Source organism: Natrix helvetica (genome assembly GCF_964273705.1).
Source record: "Natrix helvetica genome assembly, chromosome: Z".
In the NCBI taxonomy this organism is placed as follows: domain Eukaryota; kingdom Metazoa; phylum Chordata; class Lepidosauria; order Squamata; family Natricidae; genus Natrix; species Natrix helvetica.
In genome coordinates this window covers 120,747,020-120,767,602 of record NC_138554.1, presented here as the reverse complement: position 1 = coordinate 120,767,602, position 20,583 = coordinate 120,747,020, and the positions used below count along the sequence as shown (strand labels likewise).

The window sequence follows — 20,583 nt, the reverse complement described above, 5'->3', positions numbered from 1 at the left end:
AAAGTTTCTCAATGGTATCCTTATCCAAGCATTGTAGTTTTTCAACAACAACAAACATAAGTTAGATTTTGCTCCCTTGCTGGAAGTACATTATGTAAACAATTCATTGTTTGAAACCCATTTGTTGTATAAGATGTAATAGATAGACCTATAATAAAAGGCCTCCATAAAAAGTTAAGAGATAGTGATGCCAAACATGTGGGCCTAAGATATATGCTTCACTGTAATGCTGAGTGGACAGTACATAAGGTGCTAGGTATGTTTCCAGAGGAAGTCAATTCATTCATATCCTTTTTCTGATTAATAATTCTTACTGGAGTGAGTCTATTTCCCCCCTACTCCCAGTCCTTAGAGGTTGATTTGAAAATGCCACCCTACTGTAGCATTTTATTTATTTTATTTTTATTTATTTAGTTTGTCAGACGTGTACGAGATAACAAGTCCATAAACATGGACATGAACAAGGGAAATGAGTACAAATAAATGGAGACAATAGGAAAAGGAGGAAGGCACATTGGTGCGTTTATGCACATCACCCCTTTTTAAAATATATTTTTATTGTTTTTACATTTAAAAGAGTGCAGTACCGCAAAGTCAGTGACCATACAATCACATTATATACAAATAATCTCATCCATTAGCTATTAGCCTACTTAATACATTATCTATCCTTCTGTCCAATCACATTATTTACAGTTTGTTCCAGTCTTGTCACCTTGTGACAATAATTTACCGATAATAAAATCTGTTCCAGACTTCAAAGTATTCCGATTTCCCCTTTATTTTTTAGTTCAAGGGTTGGCCTATCTGCCTCCGCACAAGCCAAAATTTTTCTGAATATATCTAACTCTGATGGTGTATTTTATTTTTTCCAATACTGCACATAAGTTATACATGCCACAGTTAGTATATGTATAATTAGATAAAGAACATCTTTCTTATACCCCTCCCGTATTATACCTAGGAGAAAAATTTCTGTTTTGAACAAAATTTGATCTCCCACCATTTGTTCCAACCATGATTGAATAATTTTCCAGTATCTTTTTGCCTCATTGCATGTCCACCACATATGATAAAAAGTTATGCACATCCCCTTTATGGACCTCTTAAGAATGGAGTGAGCGCCATGGTAGACAGTTTAACGTTGAAGCTGTGAGGGTTAGAGGATGTAACAACGGAGTCATGTAGAACATTCTAGGCATTGAGCACTCTGTTGCTGAAGTCATATTTTCTGCACTCTAGTTTGGAACGGTTTACCTTGAGTTTGTATCTATTGTTTGTCTGAGTATTATTGAAGTTAAAGCTGAAGTAGTCGTTGACAGGTAGGATGTTGTAGGAGACAATTTTATGTACTATGCTTAAGTCAGATCGTAGGCGGCATAATTCCAGGTTGTCCAAGCCCAAAATTTCGACCCTGTTGGCATAAGGGATTCTATTGTGAGCAGAGGAGTGGAGTATACTTCTCGTGAAATACTTCTCAACCAGCTCAATTGTATTAATGTCAGATATATAGTGTGGATACCAGGCAGATGAGCTGTACTTGAAAATTGGTCTGGCAAAGACCAATTTTTTCATGGATGATTAATTGAATCTTACCAATCAGTGAAGATCTCAACTCAAAGAGATTTGAGTTCAAATCTTCACTTGGAGTTATTTTAGCCTTATTGACTGGACCAGTGATGGCGAACCTATGGCACGCGTGCCACAAGCGGCAAGCAGAGCGATTTGTCAGGGCACGCGAGGTGCTGCCCTGTCAGCTGGCCAGCGCGCATGCACGTGCTGGCCAGCTGAGTTCACCTTTTTAAAAGCTATTTTTCGCCTTCCCCAGGCTCCAGAGGCTTTATAGGAGCCTGGGGAGGGTGAAAAGAGCCTCCCCTGCCCCCCCGGAGGCTTCAGGGACTGTCCGGAGGCTTAAAACCACCTTCCGAGCAAACCGGAAGTGACTTCCGGTTTGCTCGGAGGGTCGTTTTAAGCGTTCTGAAGGCTTCAGGGACCGTCCGGAGGCTTCCCTGATGCCTTCGGAGCGCTTAAAACCACCCTCCATGCAAACCAGAAGGAGCCTGGGGAGGGCGAAAAAAGCATGTAAAAATGGGTGTGTCGCACGTTGCATTATGGGTGCGGCACGCCCGCACACGACCCCCCTGCGCTCCCCCCACTTGTGGCACGCGAGCCAAAAAAGGTTCACCATCGCTGGACTAGACACTAGAGGATAAATCATGTGAAAGGCACATCAGTCAATTGTAATGGATCTGACTGGAAAAGCATGTACAACAAAGATGGGACATTTGTAGCTGGCAGGAAGCCAGCTTTATCACTTCCAGGCAACCCACAGATTTCTGGACAAATCTCCCATTCTGCTGTCAAGTGATCAGTCTTTAGCTAGATATGGATACATGGGGAAAAAGAAATGTTTTTTAATGAAGGCTTCAGCCTCCTGCACTGTATTAATTCTAATCCTATTTTCCTCCCAAAAGATCAATATTCCCTCTGGCAATAACCACCTAAACCAAACTCCTTTATTGTATAATTTCTTTGATAAGGAGGAATACTTCCTCCTTTCTCTTATCTTTTTCGGAATCTGCTTAAGAATGGTGATTTCTTCATCTTTATATTTTAGTAGTCCCTCCCTTTAGGCCCCAAGCACCTCATCCCTTGTGGTCCTCCTGAGAAATTTAACATGTACCTCCCTTGGAACATTATGACTTCTAGCATATGCTGAATTAATCCTATAAACCAGATCCATATCCCACCACAACTGTTCTTTGTCTCTCTTAATATATTCTGCTAAGATTGTACTCATAATATCCTTACAATCTTCACTTTCTGTCTCTGGTAGATTCTGGAATCTGAGAAAAAAGGACATTTTTTCAAATTCTATTTTTTGCCATGAAGTTATCCAATTCTATATTTCCCTTCCAGACTGCTTTAACCTCCTCCCCTAGCCCAGCCGTCCCCTCCTCCAACACCATAATTCTAAGTTTGTTTTCTGAAATATGATGTTGAACACCCCTGAGTTCATCTTTAAGATCTGTCACTTCTTTTTTCAACTCATTTTGACCCCTCATAATTTCTTGAAATATTTGGGTAACAGATAGCTCTTTCGGACCCTCTCCAGACCCTTCTTGTTGTAACAATGAGGTAATTTTCGTTTGCTGCATGCTTGGATTGGAGGTGGCAGACGGAGGAGCTGAAAATGACTTGCCTGTTGGTGGTTTCTTAGGCCCCATTTGTCTAAGTTCAGAGATGTATATAAGTCTTTTACAAAGAAAATGGCGTCGGCGGATTGCACAGCTGATGCACTCAAGATTCTTGTTGCCTACACTTGAAGCAGCAACTTTTATCACCATCACTGGAAGTGACATTTACCATCATGTTCTACACACACATTTCCCCCCCTTACCCTCAGTATTTCTTCATCATTGTGTTTCAATATAGATATCTCTAGTGGTGCATCTTGGCTGCTAATATTATATCAGAGAAATAATGACCAAAGAACCATGTCCCTATCAACTTGTGAGCATCCAAAAGGGGCCTAGTTAGCTATTAAGAGAAGTAAACTTCTTCATGGACTACGATGGACATTGTTTTGATCTAGCTTTCTAATTTCTGTGAGCATTCACAAAATGGAACAGAAGATGCAGTTGAATCCCATACCTATCTTTCATAAAATGACAAAATAATCACTTTAGAAACCATTTTTTCTTTCTTTTTTTCTTTCTTTTTCTTTTTTACCTCTCTCCTCTCTTTCCTCCCTCTTTTCCATACTGCCCAGCTCAAACAAATATAATTTGCAATAGCTAACATAAAACAGTAATTAATATGGCTATCCAACCAATATCTCACATCACTTAACCTCCAAATGCCCGCACCAATGGTATTGTCTAACTGCTTTATAGGCTACATGCACACCCGTGACACAGAGAGGCATATCATGGATATCTCTGGGGACAACTGTGAAGAAAGATTGCCTCGAGTCCATATCCCTTGGATTTCTTGCTAAATTGGGATTGGAAGTGTTAGATTGGGTAATGGATAGGCACACACAGGCTTAACGGTAACAACAGCTCTTTAATAAGTACATATTACTTATATAAGAATTTACATGTCTACTGAATGTGAGCTTTTGTTCTTGATCCAGAACAATTGCTGAAATTCATTTGATATGGCTTCCTTTTCTTCAATAATAGCTAGCTAGCTCTCTCCCTCTCTCCCCCCCCCCCTCTCTCTGAATTATGGTCTTTTTTGTTGTTGGTTTGAAGGAAATAATTCTATGGAGGGTAATAATGGTTAGTCTATAAACACAATTCAGGAATCCATGATTCCAAACTTGCTATAATTGAGTGCGCCTATGCCAATATACAAAAAGTGAAATGTCCTTTAAGTCAAACTCAGCTCTTGTTGACTTTCTGTCTGTCTCCATGTATATTACTTAGCTATGATCTAGAAGCCACTGGAGAATTTTTGACTATCTGTTCTACTACAAAACCATGAGATCCACTGGAGATATCCTCCTAAGACTGTGATGGTGAACCTATGGCACATGTGCCGAAGTGGCATGCAGAACCATCACCCGTTGCTCTTCCGGATTCCAGTGTGCCGCCAACTGGACTTCACACATGCAAGAGTGCCATAAACTGGAAGAGCAACCGTCCAGTGCACATGGGCGTGCTAGGAAGACGATATTCCAGTTTCTGGCATGTCCTTGCGCTCTGGCCACCTGGTCTTCATGCATGCGGAAGGGCCGGAAACCAGAAGAGTAGCTGCCCAATGCGTATATGCACACTGGGAAGATGATCTTCTAGTTTTCGGTGTGCGCATGCACACTGGACACCTGGTCTTTGTGTGCGCATGTGCACCAGAAACTGGAAGATCATCATCACTCGATGCTAAAAAGGTTTGCAAACACTGTCCTAAGAACTAGCCACCCAACTTTGCTTTGCTTATGTACACACTCATTTGCCAATTTACATCCGACATCCTTCGTATTGGCATGTGGATGCTATGAGTGGCACAAAAAGCATTGGAAAGATACATGCTTGTCATTACAAGACAAGATAGAAAAGCCTGCACGTGGATTAGATAACGAATGGAAGTATACGATAACATCAAGAGAGTAAAAGAATTGAAATGGAAATGGGCTGGTCACAAAGCAAGAAGAACTGATGGCAGATGGACCAAGGTAGTCATAGAATGGATCCCACCCTGATAAAAAGCATCTATGAAAGAGATCTAAAACTAGATGGATCAATGACATCAGCAAGTATTGCAGTCCCAGTTGGCAAAGGAAAGCTCAGGACTGAAATGGATGGACACATGCAGAAGAGCCTTTCATCCTGCAGTGGATAAACAATAGCTAAAATGATGATGATTATGATCCTTCATACAAGTGTGTTAATATTTAGGCAATGTTAACTGAGTACATATGGTGCCTCTTAGCTCTTCTCCTTTTTCTTTAATTCTATTTATATTGGGAAGATCAGGAAACATGCAAAAAATGAACAACATTCAGTTCTCTTCAAACCTGTACATTTCAACACAAGAGAATTGTAGTGCACTGCATTTGTACTAAATCCTAGTTTTTTTAAAAAAAAATCACATAAGATGGATATTATGGGATACATTCAATGTGAAACTGTGAGCAGGTATTATGTTGGAATCTTTGATTAATTTCATGGGAGGCCCGCCAGCGGTATCCTTACAGTATTATATCCACTAATTTAAAGCTTCAGTTCACTTTCAGTTTCCTTCTCCCTGAATCTTACATGGGTTACAAATCTGCCCAGGGATTTCCCCAAACCTTCAAAGTAAATTCGTAGACTGGCTGTGTGTGTTAAGAGGAGAAAAAATATCCTCTGTTGCATCCCATCTCATCAGCAGAATGTCATCTAATTCAGGGTTTCCTAACCTCGGCAACTTTCAAGATGTAGATTTCAACCCCCTAGAATTCCCTAGCCATTCATGCTTAACCTACTCTGGCTGGGGAATTCTGGGAATTGAAGTCCATGCATCTTAAAATTGCCAAAGATGGAAAGCCCATTTCTTATTTATTTTTACAGTAACATACACTTCATAAACATAGGGGGTCATTGTACAGTTCTCTGATACTGCTGAAATATAACTTTCTGGTCTGCTGGAACTGCTGGAAGGAAACAAAGTGGTGTTTAGTATGCCACTGCTGCCACCTAATAGCTATCCAGAGTTTTGCAGCCAAGGTATAAATCTATAATTTAGCACATAAAGTAGCCTCTGTATCTCTTACACAGAACTATATCTAAAGCTTGAACTGAATTAAATATAGACTGGCTTACTGCAATATGGTAAGAGATGATGTGATTATTTCTGATTTACCATGTTACCCGAGCTGAACCAAGTCATGGATTGTTCAACAAACCAGGGTTAGACAGTGATTTGCACATTACATTCTAGAGCTATTTTTTTAAATGAGCACTGCTGTTGCGTCAAATTTTAGATTATAAACTGTAGCAGCATGCCAGTGTAAAGGCTTTGATTGGTCACCATTATGGCACTTATTTCAAATTAAATTCTGGATTACATCAGTTGTGGTAGATACTGTAGTGTGTGACTGAAATAAAATTTTGACAGATGATCTGGTTGTTTCAATAGATCTCCAAAATGTTCTCAAAATATATAAAGTAATTTTCCATACATTTCACCAATTTTGTATATGACAGATAAAGTATCAAATATATATTTTATGTCCTTTCCAATAGAAATGGATGATTGAAATAAATGATGTGAATTGTAATATTTTAATTATCATAAAGACTGTTAGGTTTAATTTAGTAGTGGGTGAAAGTTAGGTTTTGACCTAGCTTGTTTTATGAAAACATAACATTAGTTTATTTCATTATGGTTTACATGCTGGCCGGGCAATTCTGGGAGTTGACGTCTAGAGCTCTTAAAGTTGCTGGGGGTAAGAAACACTGCTGTAGCCTCAACGTTCATAACATTATTAGCAATTCTCTTTTGGAGTACCAAATCTGCAGGGCAATGTAAGAATAAAAGCAAGCATCTGCTAAAATCAGCAAAGAGCATCCATATGCCTGGCTTCAGATATTTCACTAAGCTTTGTTTAGCCAAGATTCACTGAAGAAACTAGGATTAATAAAGGAGAATATTTGTAGCTAAAGGTTGAAACGAGGAGTCCTTGGTACTCTCTGAGCTTGGTTGTTTTCTTGCAGATGTTTCATTGATCCAAGCAGATAACTTCATCGGAATTGTTGGATTCCCTCGAGGCATCTTTCTCCCTATGATTTTGAGAATTTCTACTAGAATACAGGTAGGCCTTGCCCTACAATCACGAATGAGCCCTCCAACTCTGTTATTCTATCATTCTATCAGTTATTAAGTGAATCACTGCAGTTAGTAAGTTGGTTGTAACTCTGAACAATCACTAAATGATCTGTTGTAAGTCAACTAATCTCTAGAGTTCTTGTATGGTACTAAATCTAAGATTTTGAAACTGTATTGAAGTATGGCCTAGTTTCCCTCATAGTATTTTTCATTCAAGTTCTATAGATCACCAAGCTGGTCAATGATTCAGGGGTGATGTCATTGTTTACTGATACCACTGCTTATTTTTAGCGTGTTACCTTAAGTCCAGACAAGGCAGTAGCACTTTGCTCAACAAACCATGGTTACACAATGTTTGTATGTTCCATAAACAGAATTATTTTTCCGTGTCAAAATTTAGATGGTAGTAGGAACCACACAAAGGTCCACCCTATTGCTGTCGGTGGCCTTACAACTGACCATTTTTGTTCCTCCATTTCTCTACCCCCATTAATTTGTTTATCCAAATTGTTTTTATCCCCCCCCCCATTCGGTTCCTATTAATAAAGTAATAAGGGCGGGATAAAATATCTAAAATAAATAAAATCCTTTTCTTTCTTTCTTTTTCTTTTTCTTTTCTTCATTTCACCTCTTTTTCAGGACACAGCCCGATTCTTTAAAAAAAGACGGCCCCAGCAGGTGGGTTCAGTGTCCCAAAACACCCAGACTGAGCAGGTTGTCACCTGACAGCCCCCATCACCTCTCGCCCCGCTAAACCTGCCGAGCCGCGGTCCCCGCTCGCCTTCCGCATTGCTTCTGAAACCGAAATCGAAAGCGGCGGAAAAGTGGACCATCCTCCCTGCTAGGCGAGCTCCGCAATCGCGGAGGCTGGATTTCCCATTCGGCCCTCCTCCTCCTCCTCCTCCTCCGCCCGGCTTTTCCCGTTCCAGCAGGGGAGCGTGCGCTCAGCCTGCCCAGGTATCGAGCGTGACGGCCGGAGAGAGCCACCGCGCTCACCTGTTGCTCGCCTGGGATCCTTTTTTCCCTTGCGCTGGACAGGATTGGCAATTCTCCCTTGGCCTCGTCAGCTATAGGGGAGAGGGAAGGTGAGAGCCGCGGGTATCGGAGGAGGAGAGGGGCAAATCCATTCGCACTCCCGAGTGTAAGTAAACCAGTTGCCTATTTTCTATAAAGAAAAAGGACGGGTTTGGACATAATAAAAATACTTCTTTCTTTTGGAATTAATGTAACCCTGGCATGATCTCCGGCTGTTTATGGTTAAAGATGACGTGGGAGTTTCGACTCAGTCACATCTTGTGTTTGGAAAATGGTTTATTTATGATTTTACAACTCTTGGGAATGTAGTATTTTATGCATCGCATTTACAGCCGGGAACTAAAACTAGGAACCACTTATAAGGATTTAGGCGTATTTAACGAAGGGCGATCTTAAGTCTCTTTAAATATTAAATGTCTTGTCAGCGTTTGCTTGATGTACTTTTTTCTTTAATGGTAATCTAACCCAGGTTTTAAATCAAGCAGTTTATGCTATAATGTTTCTCATCTACACACATTATTTCCAACCTAGAGAGCACCGTTGGGAAAAGTGGTAAAAATAATTTTCTTCCTCTTCTATAACTGGTTTCATATCAGTTTGCTTGCTAAAATGTGGTGGGTTAGTTTATTGGGCTCAGCTAAACAATTGATAAACATCTATTTAAAAGTACCTTCATAATAGGTATGAACTTTTAAGCTATAAATGTTACATGCAGTAACTTAAAACTGTTAATATTTAACCATAGAATCTCCGATTTTTGTATCAATCTGTTTGAAATGGATTTTCTTAAGTTTGCATTGGTTGGAAGGGAAACTTATACAAGAGTCTCCTTGTTTTTCTGTTAGCTATCACCAAATGTTCCCATCACAAGTGTGGGAGAATTCGGTGGAATATATTTGTCCTTGGAGAGGAAGGTGAATCTGCTAGGAAATTCCCTTTCCAAGTTTGCAATGAGTTCAGGACTCTCCTTTCTTCTTGCTTTCAATATAAGAGTAGCAACTTTATTCTACCTGATAGGACTGTTGCAAAGCTTAAGACAGATCTGTGCTAGAAAGTGATTTGAAGGTTATTTCTCCAGTTTAGCCTTCCAGGGACAATGGAATGCCAGCTTCCAAAGTTTTCAGCAAGTCCATAGCAACAATATTCTCTGGAGAGAATTTGTTTACTTTACTTAATATTATTATTATTATGCCTTAAATCACTGAATTAAGAAAGAATGTTTTTTTTTTGCAGATTAAAAATATGTTTATAATACTTGCTTGGAATTGGGACATTCATTTTGTTAATTTCTTTCCTGTTCAAATGCATGAAAAATTCAAAGAATGTTCCTAACATCCTGAGTGCCTGTCTATTGTTTTTAATTAACATTATCCTGGATTTGCCTATACAGAAATTATATTTGACTAGTGAAAAGCAGGAAGCATGGAAAAAAATCATTCCCCCCCCCACTTTTTTTTAAAAAAGCAGCCTATTTGATAAAATATAGAGTATAACAAAACTCAGGTCTATACACAGTTCATTATAAACATTATCTTAAGTGTTTGAAATGGTTCCTATTTTCTTCTACACATTTCCTCATGCTTTTGACACATGACATTTGAACTTTTTCAATTGCAGTAATATATTAACTGGGAGAAAAAAATACATTGTGAGTAGTGGCCTATGGGCCTGACTTTTACTCTGTACAGGTAACCTTCACTTAGAACCATGTGTTTAGTGACAGTTTGAAGTTATAACAGCAGTAAAAATGTGAGTTACAACTTTTTCATACTTAAGGTCATTGAAGCGTCTCCACAGTCATGTGATCCAAATCTGGTTACTTGGCAACTAGCATGCATTGATGATGGTTGCAGTGTCCCAGGGTCATGTGGTCAGTTTCAACAACCTCCCGACAAGCAAAGTCAATGGAGAAGCCAGATTTCATTTAACAAACATGTCACTAATTTGAACATCTATAATGATTCACTTAACAACTGTGGCAAGAAAGGTTGTAAAATGGACAAAATTCACCCATATTCTGTTCATAATGTCATTGTGTCTAGGGAAGAAAAAAATGGGGTGTGTGTGTGCAAACTGAATCATACTTAAAGAAGAAGCCCATTGAAGTCATTGGTACTTCAGGTTACCAACAATTAATGATAGTTCAAACCCCATTGCCTGTATGCCGAGGGCTTTATTCTAGCATCACATAGCATTCTTCTTTGTGATAATCTAAGACAAACTTATCATTGATCTTTATTTTCATTTATATGGCTGTCCATCTCAAATTCTTATCCCGGGGTGGCTAACAACAATTACAATGAAATGAAACGTGATGCATTGCTTCTCTTCATGATGATAACTGAGAACAGACTAGAGCTGTGCGCCTCAAATTTGTTAAATTTAAGAAGTGTGGACTATAGTTGTCAGAATTCCACAGCCAATACTTTCTTTTTTGAGGTTCTTGAGAGGTCTTAAAACCTGACTTTGGTCCCCGGCAGGTTAATGTTTAATGCATTTAATGCATTTTGAGGGGCTCTGTTGTGATGTGTGTTTACCATTAAGATCATTTTAATCTGGGCTGTCTGTGCAATTTTATGGCTTAATTGTTTTTACAGTTTGGGGATTTTTATGTCACTCAATGTTCATGTGAATTGGGTGGTAGGTAGGTAGGTTAGGTAGGTAGATAGGTAGGTAGGTAGATAGGTAATTCAATAGCTATTCTCCAAAGCAGACAGAAAAACCAAAAGCATGTGTCTAACTCTATTTGCAGAATCTTAAATATTTAAAAGAGAAGTTTTGAGTAGCTGAGGTTGGAAGCCGGTGAATGGCATTGGCTTACTTGTTCTGCTTTATCATTTGCATATTCATTTGTGGAATGAATTCCTAAAGGGAGAAGATGAGTTGGGTTTTACTGACAAGCATCTCAGCAGCCATCCAACCACTTTAGTGGTCCCTCAGCAATAATAAGACAAGAAAAGTGGACGGCTGGAACAATCCTGGCTTCCTGTGTTGGTAATCCCAGGCGAAAAAGACGAATGACATCCTGTGAAAACCCTCATCCTGGCATTTTGGGTGGAGTGGGCAAAAGCAGGCTGCTAGCCTGACACTCCAGCATTCAAGTTTGTCTGGATGCTACAGTCCTGAATCACCTCTCATGTTGATCTCATAGGCGTGAATTGAATGAATCAGGCTCATGGAGAAATGTCACTGAAAAATACTTGCTGCAGAATTAGGTCATGTTTCAACTCAGTGGGGACCTAAAGACACAGGGTGTCCCTGCCCCTAGGAATTTTGGCTTACGCCTTTCTTAATGACTTTGCAGGTCAGTTAGTGGAAAGTTAATTGGGGTGCCACCTTTGTGATTTTTCTTGCTCACTACATTTTATGCATTCTTTGTGGTAAGCATTTTAGTATACTTATTTGGCAATGTCTTCTTGACTATTCCGAAGTGTAAAGCAGATTTGCCTCATCTAGATTTTTTTTAAAATTTGCCTAATCTTGTATCATCCTGCTGGCTAGACATTATGGGAGTTGTAGTCCAACATATCAATATTATGCCTAATCAGGGAAGGTGTTGTGCACATATATTTGTCAACAAGCATCCTTGCGATAAACTTTTGTTCAGTGCATATCATTTAAGGCAATGATGGCTAACCTTTTCCGGACCGAGTAGCCAAAGTGCGCGTGCCCAAATCACCAAAATGCAATGCATGCATGGGCCCCAGGCCTGTATGTGTGCATGCCCTGAATGCGCCCACCCCCTCAGGCCCCCCGTGCATGCATGTGATCCCCCTGCATGCCCCCGCTCTCCATGCATGTGTGGCAGAGACCTGAAAACTAGTCGGCTGGCAGGAGATGCGTGCATATGCATGACAGCACTGAACTGGGGCAATGGCTTGTGTGCCCACAGAGAGGAGGCTGTGTTCCACCTCTGGCACATGTGCCATAGGTTCACCATTCATGTATTTAAGGGGTCACAGATCCTAGTTTTTTAGAATAGGCTCCATCACATCCTCTCTATTGCCTAGCAAACCTCTTTTTGTAGGAAGATACATTGTACACAATGCATTTAAGGAATGAGGATACGATAATGCTTGGAAAAGGCAATTCTATGAGTTTATTTCCTAGTGGTGATATTCCAGTCTTCACTTGGTGTCCTTGTGATTCTGGAGCAATGAGGCAAACAATAGAGTACTAAATATAATATGAACAAACAACTTACATAGTTAGTAAGTATTCCAAAGTAGTTCAAAAAGCCTTAATCATTATCATAATCTTGTCAGTCTTTTTTGCTATAATTTTAAGCTCTGCAGTTTATAATTTTAAGCTCGCAGAAGTTAGAAAACTCAGAACCTCTACAAAAATATTTATCGCTTGTTTGCTTAATTTATGGGATTTATAACCTGACCCAATCCCAAAATACTCTGTGCAACAAACCCTCCCCCCTCAAATAGCACCACTAAAACTGAACAAAATCCAAACCAAAAATAACCCTAGAGGGCAAAGATAACCACCACCCCCAATAAAACTCAAAAGAAATTCCTGTAGTCAGCCAGTTTCCAAAATGCTTTGAAAGAAAATAGTTGCCTACGGAATTGCAGCAAGTATAGGCAGTCCTTATTGAATGGCTACTCATTCAGCGGCTGTTTGAGATTACAACCAGCATTGAGTGAGGAGGACTTGCAATGGCTCCTTGTAGTTGTGACTGTTACAATATCTTGGGAATGGCATAATCGTGATTTGGGTGTTTGACCACTGAATTCTTGAATTTACAACACTATAATGTCCTGCAGTAATATGAACACTGCAACCTCTCCTTCCAGCTTCCAACAAGCAGGCCAATGGGGAAACTGGCAGGAGATTATAAATGGCAGTTGTGGTACTACGGGATGGCCAGAACTGCATTTGTAAGTTAGTATATCATGCTTTTATCACCACATCACTTGGAATCAAGTTCCTGGTCCAATTTACACTATTAAGTTACTTAGTAGTTTCTTAGTGGAAGAATAGAGGTAGTGCTCATTTAGTGATTGCCTCATTCAGTGATGATTTGCAGGTAGAATAATTATGAAAAGTTATGTATTTATTTATTTTACTAATTTGTCGAGGATGTACTAGATAAGGGACAGTAGGCACGATGGCGCACTTATGCACACCCCCTTTACAGACCTCTTAGGAATGGGGTGAGGTCCACGGTAGACAGTTTAAGGTTGAAGCTGTGGGGGTTTTAGGATGTAACAACAGAGTAAGGTAGAGCATTCCAGCCATTAACCGCTCTGTTGCTGAAGTCGTATTTTCTGCAATCGAGTTTGGAGCATTTTGCCTTGAGTTTGTATCTATTGTTTGCCCTATTCTTGTAAGTTAATCACCTGAAGCTATTGAGAATGTGTTGGAGTGACCATATATATTTTCTTAAATAAATAAATAAATTTTGTGACCAAGCCTCTTGTTTGTTTGTTATTTGACACATACAATTTTCACAGTGAAAGAAAGCTGAAGTAAGACACAGTTGCTATTTCACTTAACAATCATTTCACTTAACAACCAAATTTCCTTGTCCCCCTTTTTTGCCCCATTCCTAAGGAGTTACCTGTTGTCAGATGGAGGGGCTTTCACAAAACACAGGGAGCAGAAGGGGCACAAGACTTCTTAGGTTATCCCATTGCGTTCCTTGCTGTTAGGATCCAACACTTTCTATTCTGATACAAGTGTGATCCACTGTTCTTCTTTGTGCTAAATGAAGACTAATTCTAAAACACAGCCTTACCCATTTGGAGCTATTAGAATGATGTCAACTATGCAAAGCTCTCATCTCCAGAGGCTGAAGGTATTCATTATCATCTCGAAATTGCAAGAAGTTTCGCATGGAGATATTTAAAGATCACATGGAAGCATAAACAATGTTTATCTTCTCTGGTTTGTATGGGTAGAGTTTGGAATTCACTGTAAAGGTGCTCAGAAGGTAACCTGGCATGATGGATGGCATGTAGGTTGCCTCTCACGATCCTTCACCTGTCTAGCCATGGATCACAGATTAGTGAATATTTTTCATTAAAGAAATCCACTGTAACGTACCTATAAAAGGGTAGATTCACACAGTGCATATACCTTGTTAAACTAGGATAATAATGTTATGCTTTTTGGAGTGTCAACATTTTAGGGATTTTGTAAATAACAAGACTTCCAAGCACTGGTATTGAGATATCTGTTTGGGGTTTGATCAGTACTTGCTCAGATCCATATTTCCTATAAAAACCTAATGGTTCTTAATAGACATTGAACCTGTAAAAGGTTTGCTATGACCCTTCTCTTCAACTTACAATGAATGTAATTTCCTGTTTCCTTTTGTCAGGATTTTTTTTTTTTTGCATAATTGCCCTGCTAGTTTATCAAGTCCCAATTGATCTTTTTCTTCTATTTCAAGCATAGTACCATTTCGTATCATTTACCATTGTACTTCAGTCCTGGGAAATCCATTAGGGAGGAGAACAAAATCGGAGAACTGCTGCTGAAAGTCCTTTGATTGGTTGAAACTCTGACTAAAGAGTATATGTTGGAATTGCGAGGGACTTTTTCTGATTATTGGGGAAATAATAACTGTTCTTGGTGAAAGAGAAAACCTTTCAAAGCCTATACACTAGAGTTAAATGCCAACACAAGAATGCTTTTTAAAAAAAATCTAGACTGGTGAAGCTGAAGTTGGATTTTAAGTAGCTGTATAGGTGATTTTTTTAAAAAAATACATGCAACACTAGAAAAAAATATGTTTCAATTTGGAGACTAGCAGCCACCTTGATTCTACCTGGGAGTAGGCTTACCAGATGTCCAGTAAAAAGAGAAACATTTCCTTTTCCTCTCATGTGTTTTGTTCAGCACGTATAGCCTTAAAATCAAATATTGTCCAGGTTTTTTTTAAATGTCTTCGGCTTCTTTGAAAAAAATGGGCTGCTTTCATCATGGTTTTTTTATTGTGATCAATTCAGTATTATTGCTAGCAAATGTTCTTGAAAAGAAAGATTTATTGGAAAAATATTGCAGTTAAAAAACCCGTCTTTCTGATATTGGATAGAATCATTTCACATACCTGTAGGCTTATTTTTTGTTTGTTTGCTTGCAGTGTTTCACTGTAGTGTTGGTCATGGATGCCAAGAAATTTAAACAATTAGTGTGTCTTCCTTTTCTCCCCATTTGTCCTTTACAATTATCTTCCTTGTCCTTTTCAGTTATCTGGCAATCATTTCCGTGACAAGGCAGATTTCATTAGGACATGGGGTTCGTGCACTTAGTTTTGTCTGGGGCAGCGATAGCAAACCTTTTTTGGCTCGTGTGCCATAACCGGGGGAAGTGCAGGGGGGGTTGTGTGTGGGTGTGCCACATCCATAATGCAACACGCGACACCCCCCCCAGTGTGCATGCGCGCATGACAGGCATTCCCCCCATTTTTGCATGCTTTTTTCGCCCTCCCCAGGCTTCAGAGGCTTTATAGGAGCCTGGGGAGGGAGCAAACAGCCTCCCCTTGCCCCCCTGGAGGCCCTCTGGAGGCTTCAGGAGCTTTCCTGAAGCCTCTGGAGCTCAAAAAAACGGCCCTATGGGCAAACGGGAAGTTCAGGAACAGACTTCCGGTTTGCTCATTTGTAGGGCCGTTTTTAGTACTCCTGAGCCTTCAAGTAAGGCCTCTGAAGCCTCTGGAGGGCTTAAACGGGCCCTACGAGCAAACCGGAAGTCCGTTCCCGAACTTCCGGTTTGCCCACAGGGTTGTTTTTTTGCATTCCGGAGGCTTCAGGGAAGCTCCTGAAGCCTCTGGAGGGCCAGCACGCGCATGTGCCAGCACGCGCATGTGCCAGCACGCGCATGTGCTCTGGCCAGTTGACAGGACGCCTCGCATGCCCTGACAAATGGCTCTGTGTGCCACCTTTGGCATGCGTGCCATAGGTTCGCCACAGTTGCAGCAAGTTTAAAAGAATGGTACAAAGTCCATCAGTATACAGATAGAGAACATCCATGTGAAAAACCCAATGGAGGACATTTTGTTTTATTTTGTTTTATTTAGTTTGTCAAACATGTACAAGATAACAGATATAAATATGAACAGAGTTTGTATTGATTGTTTGCCTTTGTATTATTGAGGTTGAAGCTGAAGTAGTTGTTGACAGGTAGCAGACAATTTTATGCACTACGCTTACGTCAGACCGTAGGCAGCGTAGTTCCAGGTTGTCCAAGCCCAAAATTTGGAGCCTGGTGGCATAAGAGATTCTATTTTCTGCCTGCTTCTTTGAGGTGTGATCCTCTTCACATTTGGGACAAAGCTGATTGGCAGCTCTTAGTCATCACAGAAGAGACAGAATTCTTAAGACAGAATTGGCAAATGTGCTTTCTACTGATGCTGTATGAAAGCCTTGTCCCAAGGGCTCCCCGCCAGCAGAAAGATAAAAATCTTGGACCCAAAACTGCAGCTCCGCACACTACATTGCCTGGCAGCTTCAGCAGATCAGATGTCACTTAGCCTTGGGAGGAGTTGACCCATATTTCCTGCCTCTCGTGTCACTGTCCACTTTTTCATCCTTCCATCGCAGATATGGATAATCAAGATTCTGTCAGGTAGGACAGGTGAGTCAAGGGGAAACCTGCCTGTCAGCATGAGGAAAAGTAGGTCTAGGTAGGTTTAGATATAGGTGGAATAAGGAAAAAGAGAGTGATTTCAGAGAAAGAGCTTTGTCCTTGATCAGGTCCAAGGTCCCAAGTAGGTTAGATGAATTTATGCTGGCTGAGCTCTCCTTTCCTCTTGAATTTTATTTTTCTTTCTCAGTTTTCACTGCCAAATAATAAATAATTTCAGCACAATGGTACAGTATATGATGGCTCAGTGGCTAAGACGCTGGTCAGAAAGGTCAGCAGTTTGGTGGTTCGAATCCCTAGCGCTGCGTAATGGTGTGAGCTCCCATTACTTGTCTGCCAACCTATTAGCTTGAAAACACATAAAAATGCAAGCAGAAAAATAGGAACCACTTTTGGTGGGAAGGTAACAGTGTTCTGTGCGCCTTCGGTGTTTAGTCCTGCCGGCCACATGACCACGGAGATGTCTTTGGACAGCGCTGGCTCTTTGGCTTTGAAACGGAGATGAGAACCACCTCCTAGAGTTGGGAACGACTAGCACATATGTGTGAGGGGAACCTTTATCTTTACCTTACAGTTCTTCAGAAGAGAGGCTTTTGTTCGTAAAACATCAAATTCAATAACAGTACATTGGAAAAATCTTTGCTTAATATGTGATTTTTAATATAAAATCTGAAAATAAATATGTTTTTACAAGCCAGTTGTTATATATTTTTTTCTTTTGAGAGAGAGAGGGAGAGAGAGAGAGAGAGAGAGAGAGAGAGAGAGAGAGAGAGAGAGAGAGAGAGAGAGAGAGAGAGAGAGAGAGAGAATGAGAATTGTCTACAAAGAATACCTCGGGGAATTTCCAGTGATCTAATTATCTAAAATAATGCAATCCTTGTTTTTCCAGGTTTTTGAGGGAACCCTCTTGTGAATAGGAAGGTTTCTTCTTCTGATTGAGCACTGGGAAGTGATTTTAGTTGACATGTCAGTTTTGGATTCCTGTAAGTTCCCTTCCCTTCCCCAGCTTTGTACTGGAACTATGTCAAAAATCCGCACAGAGAAAAAAAAAAGTAAATTAGAAACAATGTAAAGGGAAAGTTAACTCTATGATATCATTGTACAGTAATGTAGAAACTTTTTGGAACTTTCCTATGGCAATGGAGTATATCATCTCTAACCCTCGTATCCTCCAGTCTCTGCTGTTTTATGCAGTATTCCCAGTTTTCCCCATGGAGAGGGTTTCTACACTAAATTACTGGAAAAAAACAGGGGAGCTAGAATTTTTATTTCCTTCCTAGGTTATTTCTCACAATTGCTGGGTTTATTTTATTTTTTTCAGATTAGTAAAGTGTTGATCCATTGTTTGTGACAGAAGTTGATTAACCCAGGCCTACTGTACAGGCTGAGAAAGTTACCCATCCAGTTTCCATGCCTAAGGTGGACTCAAACTCACAGTCGCCTGATTTCTAGATGGTGCCTTAATGTTTTTTCCTGAAATTGCAGGGTCCACTTTTTTTTTTTGATCAGCCGAGAGGGTTAATCCATCGGTTGCAACAGACACATTTCAGCCTATGAGTAAAAGAAGTCCTGCGGTTTCTTTGGGACTACTTGGATCTTGAGCAGATATGGTTCCAATCAGCCTTGGCGGGTATCGGTGGATAAAGTTAAAACATGGGAAATAAATGTGGTAGGGAGAAGACCAAAGCAAAATTTCCCCAGGTTAGTGCTGCTCATTTTGCAGAAGCAGCAAGATAGTTTAAGCCAGAGAATTGCAGAATTAAGTTTTCTGCCACATCAGATGTCTCACTTTCCCTCCCCCCCACTTCCTTCCTCCCTACACCCTGCCTTTGTTTAGTAGTTGATAGTTGGATCACTCAGAGTGGTGACCTTCTGCACTGCAAAGAACTGTTGAAAACATGGGTTCAAGTAGTACCACCCGAAGACCTTAAAGACTACAATCAGTCTACATGGGCCACAGGAGTTGACAGCCACTTGATGTCTCATAATCAATTCAAATAGTTACTACTCTTCAACATATTGGAGAGTGTCACTGGCCTTCCATTCCAAGGATAAGAATCATAGTTCTACAACATTTGCTGAAAATGTAATTCCCAAAAGTTCCAGTCAGAATTGCCTAAGGTGATAGACACTGGGAAATATAGTTCAGTATTAACAGAACAGCCACTGTTCCCCACCTTTGCATTAGATTTCAGTGAGTACATTCTGCTTCAGCAGGGTTGATAATATTAGCACTTAAATGTATTTTTGATTATCTGCTGGAAAAGGACACAAGGCATATTAAACTCCTTTCAAAACTAGTGGTTGCCTAATGTAGAGTCGACTTGGAGATTCCCTTGAATTCAGAAGTACTTAGGCATATGCAACTCTGGATTAGGCCCACTGCTAACACACATTGCTCTAAGTCAGACCCTGTTTATCTATTGACCTTCAGCATTTTTTTTGCTCTCAAGATGTATTATGCTTTGGCTCTACTAGTCTTCAGCCCTATTTGACCTTTGTAACCGGGAGCAATAGTTAACATTTAGCACATCTGGAGGAGGAAGAGCTAATATCAATGCTTATTTGACATGCCTCTGCTTACAGTGAACTTTCTCCAACTACCCAGGGTACAATTAGGGCTTTAAAATGTGCTGGTTTGCATTTTATGATTAGGTAGATTGCACAGTTCTGCTTTTTCCCCCCTTCTTAAATGTAGAGATGTGTAAGCTGCCCTTACATATTTCTCTTGTAGTATTTCCTCTGTTGCAATTTCTTAACCAACCAAAAAATATTATTCCTTTTTTTTTTTTTAGGTAGAATAAGAGGAAGAGAACATACAGTAATGGAGTATATGAGCACTGGTAGTGAAAATAAGGAAGAATTTGACTTACTGCTGACAGATTTAAATATGTCCGAAGTAATTGATATCATGGAGAACCTTTATCCCAAAGGTGACCTGACAATTTACAAAGACAGCCTCATTGCTCTGCACCCAGAAAAGAACAAAAATGAGGAACGGACTGAATCTTTGCTGTTCAGCCGAAGAGAAGTTTCTTTGCTTTCGTGTGTCAAGTATGGAACAGTGGAAGACCTGCTCGCATTTGCCAATCAGGTGTCAAACACCGCAAAGCAGTTGTGCCAGCACAGGAGACAAGAATCTGGAATCATATTAAACATGGTGTGTGTTTTCTAAAACCTCCACCAGCTATTCTGCATGAATGTATTTCATATGGAACTTGGCTGAAAGCTGTGGGTTTTGTGGCTGGTTTTTGGAGTCTTCACAATTTAGGTCTGTCTGATGAGAATTTGCTGACCAGCCATTGCTGTCTACAGACTTTCCTATACTCTTATCAGACTGTATAATATCTAAATATGGGAGTTAGATATTATTTAGTTCCAAAGTGGTGAGAGGGTGAAGGTATTGAACTACTGCATCATACTTGGTCCTCTTGCAATTTTTTTCTCATTTCCTCGTCAGAGTTACCAGGAAAACCCTGAAAAGAGAAGGGAAATACAACTTGAAGCTCCAGGAAAAAATTACATAGTACCACAAAATGAATCTTGGCCTGAGCTATGGTTTCTGCAAGCAGAGTCTTTAGCTTGGATTTAAGTTTCTGTTTGCAACTATAATGAACAAATCTTGGAGTGCAATAC

At 40.1% G+C, this 20,583-nt stretch overlaps 1 protein-coding gene across 4 annotated transcripts in view; it reads left to right on the top strand.

Moving 5' to 3' along the window:
- Nucleotides 1–8,268: 8,268 nt before the first annotated feature.
- MAP3K8 (mitogen-activated protein kinase kinase kinase 8) overlaps nt 8,269–20,583 on the top strand; it is a 30,347-nt gene continuing 18,032 nt past the window's right edge. The window contains exons 1-3 of one of the 4 annotated variants that reach the window (XM_081933560.1): nt 8,282–8,455; nt 17,837–17,930; nt 19,743–20,107. In XM_081933560.1, the coding sequence (XP_081789686.1) occupies nt 17,912–17,930; nt 19,743–20,107 (384 nt within the window). In that variant the 5' untranslated portion in view covers nt 8,282–8,455; nt 17,837–17,911. Of the gene's footprint in view, nt 8,456–17,836; nt 17,931–19,742; nt 20,108–20,583 lie in introns of all 4 variants that reach the window. The other 3 variants (XM_081933563.1, XM_081933562.1, XM_081933561.1) reach the window with 3 other exon arrangements.